At 47.6% G+C, this 9,098-nt stretch overlaps 2 protein-coding genes and 1 pseudogene across 4 annotated transcripts in view; 2 read left to right on the top strand and 1 right to left on the bottom strand.

The window, feature by feature from the left end:
- On the top strand, positions 1-108 carry LOC132542864 (small nucleolar RNA SNORA70; annotated as a pseudogene).
- Positions 109-1,035: 927 nt separating this feature from the next.
- SPATA25 (spermatogenesis associated 25) lies at positions 1,036-2,135 on the top strand. The gene is made up of 2 exons (XM_007533064.2): positions 1,036-1,090; positions 1,478-2,135. The coding sequence occupies exons 1-2, from the start codon at positions 1,036-1,038 to the stop codon at positions 2,107-2,109; spliced, it is 687 nt and encodes a 228-aa protein (XP_007533126.1). The 3' UTR covers positions 2,110-2,135.
- Positions 2,136-3,177: 1,042 nt separating this feature from the next.
- ZSWIM1 (zinc finger SWIM-type containing 1) overlaps positions 3,178-9,098 on the bottom strand; it is a 63,172-nt gene continuing 57,251 nt past the window's right edge. For 2 of the 3 annotated variants that reach the window (XM_060190881.1, XM_016192563.2), the window contains exon 2: positions 3,178-5,238. In XM_060190881.1, the coding sequence (XP_060046864.1) occupies positions 3,719-5,092 (1,374 nt within the window). In that variant the 5' untranslated portion in view covers positions 5,093-5,238 and the 3' untranslated portion in view covers positions 3,178-3,718. Of the gene's footprint in view, positions 5,239-6,243; positions 6,334-9,098 lie in introns of those variants that run through there. The other variant, XM_007533065.3, reaches the window with a different exon arrangement.

Genomic DNA, 9,098 nt, shown 5'->3' with positions numbered 1-9,098 from the left:
ACGAAAACAATAACAACAACAATAATAACATGTGCAGTGGCTGCAAACAGCAGCCTCCTGGGTAGTGTATGCGGCCTGTTGCTTGTATAAGGGACCCTGGAGACAGCCCTTCCTGCTCTGTGTTCATTTTATGCCTGACCTCCTGCTGTCCCTGACCTTAGGCTCCAGACAGGGATATGAGGTGCTTTTGGAAAGCCCCAGGGCACTGTGGCCAGAGTCCACATTGGCCAGGTCATCATGTCCATCTGCACCAAGCTGCAGAACAAAGAGCATGTGACCGAGGCCCTGTGCAGGGCCAAGTTCAAGTTCCCTGGACGCCAGAAGATCCACATATCTAGGAAGTGGGGCTTCACCAAGTTTAACGCAGATCAATTTGAAGACATGGTGGCTGAGAAGAGCCTCATTCCAGATGGCTGTGGAGTCAAATACATCCCTAACCGTGGTCCCCTGGACAAGTGGTGGGCCCTGCACTCCTGAGAGCCTCAGAGGTATCCCTTAATCAATGACAATAAATCAGGATCCTGCTTAAAAAAAGTGATAAACAACAAGGGCAACAAAAGGGAAGAAATAGCCTCCAGGAGCCGTGGATTTGTAGTGCAGGCACAGAGCCCCACCAATAACCCTGGAGGCAAAAATAAATTATTTTTTTAAAAAAAGGGCTGAGGGTAGATAACATAATGGTTATGTAAAGCAACTCTCCTGCCTGAAGCTTAAAATCCCAGGTTCAATCCCTCCGAAAACCACTGTAGCCCCAGGAATAACCATGGAGGGAAAAAAAAAAAAAGAATGAAACTGTCCCAAGTGACTACCAGCTCAAGGGGTAAAGGACAGAATCCTGAGCACCCAATTCCCAGTCCAGGGCTCTTTGGCCCCATCTCATTTTCATAGACAGATTCTAGAATGAACAGCACAGTACTGTGAGGTAAGTTCCAGGTGTAATGGGCAGGGACTGTGAGGTGATATTCTAGAAGGGTGGAGAGGAAAGTACAGGAGGTAGAGGACTATTGCCTCACAAACAGGAGTTTTGGGCCAGCCATGTCTTATTTCTTGTCTCCACAAACTCATCCAGGTCTTCTGTCTTCTGGCCAAGGTGAGAGAGGGGCTTCTAGAACTGGAGGGGGTACAACAACTTCCCCCTGAGAAGTTGCTCCCTGGCTTTGGGGAGGTGGGTGTTCTGTTGGGGTAGAGGGTTGGCCCTGCAATGAATTATCTTAAAAAAAAAAGTCATTCCAAAAGTCCTTGCCTATTACCCACTTGTTAGCTCATTCATATAACAAGCATGTCTTTATCACCTACTCAGTGTTGATACCTACTCAGTATCACACACTCACTGGGAGTGTGGAAATGAATAGAACCCTGGGTCCCAACTACTAGACAGCCCTCACTGAGCTGGTCTTAATTACTCCTGCTCTGCCTCTCAGGGCCAACTCCTCAAGGGGACTTAGAATAACATTCCATCTCATTCCTGTTTCTGCAGGTGGGGCTGCTTCTTCAAGCTCATCCCTTGGTCTCTACAATCCTGTAGAGCCAGTGGTGGTGGCCTCTGGTGGACTAGGCCCATTGAACCAGAAAACTGAGCAGGTGGCATCTACTGCTCAGCCGTGGTGCCCAACTTTGACGGTGCCAGAAGCAAGGGGCTGCCCTGGGGGGGCTAGCTGGGAGACTCTACGGTGGAAGGAGTATGGCCGCTACTGCCACAAAATCCCCTACGCAAGACAGCCAGAGAGCTTGGGCTGGGATGATGGTTGCTCCAGAAGCAGAACCCCTCACCTGGGTGGCCCCAGCAGGCCCGGGCCCTTGCTGCTGTATGGGCTGTCACCAGGGGTTCTGCAGATGCCCTCTGTGGCAGGGGGGAAGGAGGCCGGCTCCCAGCCTGACATCTGCATCCTTACCCTGGCCATGATGATCGCTGGCATCCCCACCGTGCCTGTCCCAGGCCTGCGGGAAGAGGACCTGATCCGGGCAGCTCAAGCTTTCATGATGACCCATCCAGAGCCAGAGGGAGTGGTGGAGGGGGTGCGCTGGGAGCAGGAGCATGCTCACGCAGCCTCTGGGCAGCTACCCCTAGTGAGGCCCAGGAGGGGTCAGCCTCCTGGCTCCTGCTTGTAGCTGGATGAAATAGCACCAGACATATAGGGTGGTTTCTCTGTATGGTTTTTGGGCAGAGAGGGTTGGCGGTGTCTATGGTAGGGGTGGGGATAGGAGGGTTGTTTGAGCCACTCAAAGGAACACAAATCCTATCTTAGGGCATGGATTCCAGGAATTTTCTCCAGATATTACTAAGGCAGGAGAGAGGTCTTGTCAGAAGTGCTACAATGAAAAAAGAGACTTGTATTGTTTAGGAACTCCATCAAAATTTCTTATATAATCTTAGGCAATGTGGATCTTCCTCTTGCCTTAAATTTCCCAGCCTACTAGGACAGATGAAGATAGGCCACAGCCAGGACCAAAATTTATACTTACTTGAGCACTCAGTGGAGTCAGACCTATGACATGCACTTTATTATTTATTTATTTGTTATTAGAGCACTGCTCAGCTCTGGCTTATGGTAGTGCTGAGGATTGAACCTGGGATCTCGAAGCCTTCAGTCACCCACTCTGCTCTTATCAACATGTTAGGGATTCCCATCTTTACAGATGACAGTTTGAGACTTAGGTAATTTACCTAAAGTCTATAGCCAATACAAGGCAGAAGCAGGCCTCAAAAATTAGGATTCATATATAATGCCAGATACCAAAGTTTCTTTCTTTCTTCCCTGTCCACCTCCAAGGCCAACTCTTTCAAACAGAAAGTGATACAAAGGAAGACACCACAGCAGTGAAACCTTCCCCAGTGCAGTGGGGGCCACATATGGCAAAGCAAGAACCCTCTTAGAAAGATAGGAGAGAGAGAAAGAACCAGACATCACTCTAGTACACGTATTGCCAGGAATTGAACTCAGAACCTCATGCTTGAGAGTCCAACACTCTATTCACTGCCACCTCCCAGACTACTATATAATCTTTTTATAGACAGTGAATGAAAGAGACCATAGCACAGAGACCACAATGCAGTGGGGGTTGGGCTTGAACCTGGGTCACACACATGGCAAGACAGCACACTATCCACAGGAGCTAGTCACTGGCCTTCCTTCCATGTTTAACTGCCTTTTACAAAAGAAAACACTAGACAAGTGCTGGAATAGGCAACATTCACCTTTAATGACTGCAGAGTGGGATAGGGGGAAGGTCGTCAACCTAAGCCCCCATCCTTGAAGGGGGTAGTTTCCTGTGGGGAGTTTTCCTGGTTAGCTTTCTCACATGAGAGAGGTCATGTGAGTCACCTCATGACTTGGGAAGCTGCTACCAAGCCCAGGGCCTCATCTCTATCTTGTGCCTTATCTCTTATCTTAGGAATCACCTACTTTTGTAAGACTCTGGAGCCAAGATGATTTTTGCCTTCTGAAGAGTTGTAAACAATAACAAAAACTCAAGAATGTATAGCAGAGACTGTGTGTGATCAGCAAAGCCAAAAACTATTTACTAACAGGCCCTTTGCAAGAAAGGTTTGCTAATTACTGATGGAGGAAACTAAACCCTTTTAAGTAGCAGGTTGCATTAGGGTGGACGATCCTACTCTTCTTTCCTGGAGAGATGGCCCATGGAAGTACCACAGCATGAGTCTGTGTAGATGTGGATGTGAGTGTGTATGGCTGAGTATCTCTGCACACTGAGGTAATTAGAGTTGAACCTGTTCATAGGGGCCAATCCAGCTGTCAGCCAATTCTCGAAGGGTGCTGTACCTCCTTTCAAACTCATCCTGGCTGCAGTGCTGCAAGAGTTGACCCACCTCCTCAGTGAGTAGTGCCACGGCTAGGTGTTTATCCAGTGTCTCGCTCCACTTACTGCCCAGGATGTCGCCTAGGCTGGCAGCACAGTCTGCTGTCCATTGAGCTGGCAGCATGTCAGGTTGGAGAACCTGGTGGTGGGCACTGAGCATGGCTAGGATGTGGCGGCAGGGCAGGTGGAAGACCTGGTTAAAGTAGCAGCTACAGCAGGCAGGGGGCTGGGCCTGTACACTGTGGGTATCCTCTAGGATCTGTATGTTCATCTTCTCGGAGCCTGAGCTGATGAGGTGCACAGATTTCTGGACCACAGCAAGCTCACCAAGGCAAAGCTGGGCCGCCGGCCCCGTGCAGATGGCATTGAGGGAGTGCTGGATGTGGGCATCCATCAACTGTTCCTTCTTGGGGCATTCAGGGCTGACATCTGAGGAGGGGGCATGACTGCTCCTTGGATTTGGGCCCAGGCTGAAGCGTGCCCTGTCTCCAGAGTTTTGCTGCATGTATCGAAGCAGAGAAGTCATGCCTTGTTCTGTGGATGGGTTGGTGCCAAAGAACTGGCTGAGGACACGGGTGGTGACCTCCAGGCCCTGGAAATAATGGTTGCTCTCAGCTCGGCTTCTCCAGCGGTGGGCCAGCCAGATGCGGTCGTTAAGCAGCCAGTGTGAATGGAGCTCAGGTAGCTGGGCTGGAGGGATGCAGCTGTTTAGGAGTGTGTACAACTTCCTCAGGTTGCCTGCTGTGGCCGAGCACATTGTGCTCTGCAGAGTGGTCAGCAGCACCCTCTCCACATGTTGCTCCAGGGACAGCTGATAGAATTTGCCCTGGAGGAACTTACAGATGTGGAAGGCTGAGAGCAGGACCTCAGCTGCAGGGAACTCCATAGCTAAGGTGGGCAGGGGGAGGAAGTAGGGGTCCACCAGGATGGTGCAGACTCTCTCCCAGCCTGGATTGAATTTCTTGAACACCTGGAACATGTGGGCCAGGCCTTCAGCATCTTCTCTGAAGGGAATGGCAAAGTAGACTGCCCGGGCAAGATGGTCCTCCAGCTGTACCCGAGGCCCATCTACCAAGAAGGTATATAACACCTTACCCCTTGGGTTATAGGTCCGGTGGATAAATAAGATTTCAGGGAAATGAGCAAAGATGCTCTGCATAAAGCAGTTCTGATAGTTAAAGCTATCTAATTGATCAGTCTTGCTAGCCTGATACAGCAGCATAGGTGGGCTTGGGTCCTTAATCAGGAGCTCATTCAGCATCGCCAGGGCCATGGGGAGAAACAGGAGATTGTTAGATGCCGAGGTGAGAAACAATTTCTCTGTGAGGCTGATGTCCAGGAGGCTCAGTTTTTCAAGGTCCAACTAAGTTGAGGCTTGAGGCTGGATTGCTGTTCCCAGGTTTTATTCCACAGATGGGCCTATGGAGAAGAATAGAGTTTAAGGGTGCAGTAGAGGTTTGGCTTAATTATCTATCCAAATATTATTTGTTGCAATATGTACTGTGTATCAGCACTGTTCTGGAGGAGATTCACTATAGGTGTGTAAACAAGTAAACAAGGAGACAGCAGATAATGAAGGTTACAAAGATGACAAAAAGGGAGGGTGGGGGTAGCATAAGGTTATGCAAAAGACTCATTTATGCTGGAGACTCTTAAGTCCCAGGTTCAATCCCTAGCACCACAACTGAGCAGTATTTTGGTTAAAATAAAATCACAAAACTGGATAGGAAGAAGAGAGTAAATTGGGAGAGACACTTTAGCTAAGGTCAGGGAAGCCCCTTATAGAGAGGAGAATTGCAATGAACCTGAGATCTGATAAGAAGCCAGATAAGGAGATTTGGGTCCAGAATTAAATGGGTGTGAAAGTCAGAGCTATAAGTGGTCAGTTTTGAAAGTAGGGAAAAAAAAGCACTTGTATTTGTATATCATTTTGTATTTACAAATTACTTCTTGGCATCCATTCTTTTATTTGGTCCTGGTCTACATAAGACAATTGCAATTATCCTGAACTTGCTTCGTGATCTTGGGCAAGTCAATGACTTTAAGCCTCCAGTCCTTTCACTTGTAAAACAGGCCTAATCCAAACTGGGTTATCGTTCCCATTTTACAGACGAAAAACTGAGGCTCAAAGAGCTTCTGTCACTTGCCCACCACTATTTTGTAAGCACTTGGAAGTTGAGTCATTGGCTTGGGATCCTGACTGCTTTCCAGACCACTTGAGGTCCAAACATCAAGGACCGAGAGGGGAAGGGGCCTCTGACCTCCCACCTCTCGCCTGGGTAGGGGGCTGTGGGTGTCTGACGTTTCTGCTCCAACACAGCTGGAGCCAGAAAAGGATTCACCCTCCCGCCTCTCTGGGAGCTGTGTCACTCTGGTCACGGTCAACAGTTGCTTCACACCTCCACCCCTCCAGAAACCACTCACCCACAGTTTGGCTCCGTCGCCATTTCTCCCTATTTGACCCTGCCTCTGGCTGACTGACCTGTGTGCTCACCAACCGCAGCGCCAGCTTCGCAGTGACTCAGGCCAATGGCCTGAGGAGAGCGTGTTAGGTCTTTGAAGCCATCAACCAATCATCGCCCAGCGATTCCTGGGCGGGCACAGCTACCGCGCTAAGAGGGGCTCGGCTGGCGGCAACCAATGACAGCCTGAGGACGCGAGCAACTGTGATATGGGAGCCCCGTGGTGGGAACTCTGGAACCCTTTCTCAGGCAAGCTGTCTGGAAGGATGTGTTACTACGGAAACTTCTTGGCAGACCGAAAGTGAAAATAAACACCTGTATTTTATGTATTTTTATTTCTTTTTTGGTAAAATTCCAGAAGCCCAGGGGGGTAGGAAAGGGTGCATACGTACATTATGGGTAGATTGAAGTCCAGATCTCAAATTCTGTTACTCCATTGGGAGTAAGGGCCTCAGTCTTTGGAATAAATCCAGAGCTCCTTTAGAGTTGAACGTCCCGTTGCCCTGTCTAACCACCTCCAGTGTTTTATATAAAGAACTGCAGAATGGTGCTGTGATCTAATGAACACTAGTGCAAGAATCCCACATGCTATCTTTCAATCTCAGTTCCCCTCTCAGAAAGCTGTGTTATTGCTAGCTTTTAGGTGATTAAGATTACAAAGTAGTTAAAACAAATGCCAGCATTGGTGCTTGTAACTCTAAGGAAACTCTTTATGTAGAGGCACAGGGAAACATCTCAGTGGTAGGACACAGGATTTATATGCATTAAGTCTCAAGTTCATTCCTGGTACTGCATATACCAGAGCTGAGAAGTGCTCTGGCCTCAATTTTTTTTCTTTTCTTTTTAAGTACTAGTGGTCAGAGAAATAGTAGAGAATTGTACTTGAATGTCTGAGGTATCTAATTCAATTCCTGGCACTGTTTGTTGCAGAGTGGTGCTCTGGTTTGCCTTTCTGTTTCATGTGACACCCTTTCTTATATGCAATCAAACAAAAATACTTTCTCAGAGCACTGCTAAACTCTGGCTTCTGGTAGTGGTGGGGACTGAAGCTGGACCTTTGGCAAGAAAATCTTTTGCATAACCATTATGCTGTCTCCCCTGCCTTAAAAATAAATATTCTTTTTTTAACAATATTTTTAAAAAGATTTTATTTATTTATTAATGAGAAAGATAGGAAGAGAGAGAAAGAACCAGACATCACTATGGCACATGTGCTGCCAAGGATCGAATTCCGGACCTCATGCTTGAGCGTCCAAAGCTTTATCACTGCGCCACCTCCCGGACCACTAAAAAAATATATATTCTTGGGAGTCGGGCTGTAGCACAATGAGTTAAGCGCAGGTGGCGCAAAGCGCAAGGATTGGAGTAAGGATCCTGGTTCGAGCCCCGGCTCCCCACCTGCAGGGGAGTCACTTTACAAGTGGTGAAGCAGGCCTGCAGGTGTCTGTCTTTCTCTCCCCCTCTCTGTCTTCCCCTCCTCTCTCCATTTCTCTCTGTTCTATCCAACAATGATACCAACAATAATAACTACAACAATAAAACAACAAGGACAAAAAAGGGAATAAAATAAATATTAAAATAAATAAATAAATATTCTTAAAAGTATAAATCTAGTGGTCTGAGAGGTGGTACAGTGGATAAAGCTCTTGACTCTCAAGCGTGAGGTGCTGAGTTCAAGCCCTGGCAGCATATGTACCAGAGTGATGTCTGGTTCTTCCTCTGTCTCCTTTCTCATCAATAAATAAAATCTTTAAAAAAAAAAAAGTATAAATCTAGGGACCACGTGGTAGTCCAGCGGGTTAAACGCACATGGCACAAAGCTCAAAGGGTGTAAGGATCCTGGTTTAAGCTCCCGGCTCCCCACCTGCGGGGGGGGGGGGTCTGCAGGTGTCTGTCTTTTTCTCCCCTTTTCTGTCTCCCCTCCTCTCTCAATTTCTATGTCCTGTTCAGCAACAACAACAGCAATGACAACAATAATAAGGACAACAAGGGCAACAAAATGGGAAAAAATGGCCTCCAGGAGCAGTGGATGCCTGGTGCGGCATCAAGCCCAAGCAATAATCCTGGTGGCAAAAAAAAAAAAAAAAAAAAACGTATAAATCTAAATGGGAAATTTGGATTAGAACAGCTAACACGTGGTTCAGGAGGTGGAGCAGTGGATAAAGCATTGGACTCTCAAGCATGAGGTCCTAAGTTCGGTCCCCGGCAGCACATGTGCCGGAGTGATGTCTGGTTCTTTCCCTCTCTCTCTCTCCTATCTTTCTCATAAATAAATAAAATCTTTAAAAAAAAAAAAAAAAACAGCTGCAAATTGCCAGGACCTGCGTAAGGATCCCAGTTCGAGCCCCCGGCTCCCCACCTGCAGGGGAGTCGCTTCACAAGCGGTGAAGCAGGTCTGCAGGTGTCTGTCTTTCTCTCTTCCTCTCTGTCCTCCCCTCCTCTCTCCATTTCTCTCTGTCCTATCCAACAACAACGACATTAATAACCACAACAATGTTAAACAACAAGGGCAACAAAAAGGAAAATAAATAAATAAAAACTTAATTTATTAAAAAAAAACAAAAACAAAACAGCTAACACATCAATTTTTGCAGGTGAGGAAAAGGGTCATAGAAATTAGGAGCTTGGGACTGGTGCACTTGATTGAGCAAAGTTGCCATGCATAAGGACCTGGGTTCAAGCCTCTGCTCCTCCTTCTGCAAGGGGGAAAGCTTCATGAGTGGTAAAGCAGTGCTACAGATGTCTTTCTCCCTCTATCTGCTCTTCCCCTTTCAATCCCCCCCCCCCCCCAGAACACTGTTCAATTCTCGCTTATGG

Source organism: Erinaceus europaeus, chromosome 1 (genome assembly GCF_950295315.1).
Source record: "Erinaceus europaeus chromosome 1, mEriEur2.1, whole genome shotgun sequence".
In the NCBI taxonomy this organism is placed as follows: Eukaryota; Metazoa; Chordata; class Mammalia; order Eulipotyphla; family Erinaceidae; genus Erinaceus; species Erinaceus europaeus.
This window is presented reverse-complemented; position numbering and strand designations above follow the sequence as displayed.

What these genes read in the sequence shown, in the direction of transcription:
- SPATA25 (XM_007533064.2), top strand. Translation starts at nt 1,036, where the DNA reads ATGTCTTATTTCTTGTCTCCACAAACTCATCCAGGTCTTCTGTCTTCT. An exon ending in TCTTCTGTCTTCTGGCCAAG is followed by an intron (nt 1,091 to 1,477) that starts GTGAGAGAGGGG and finishes CTGTTTCTGCAG; the next exon opens with GTGGGGCTGCTTCTTCAAGC.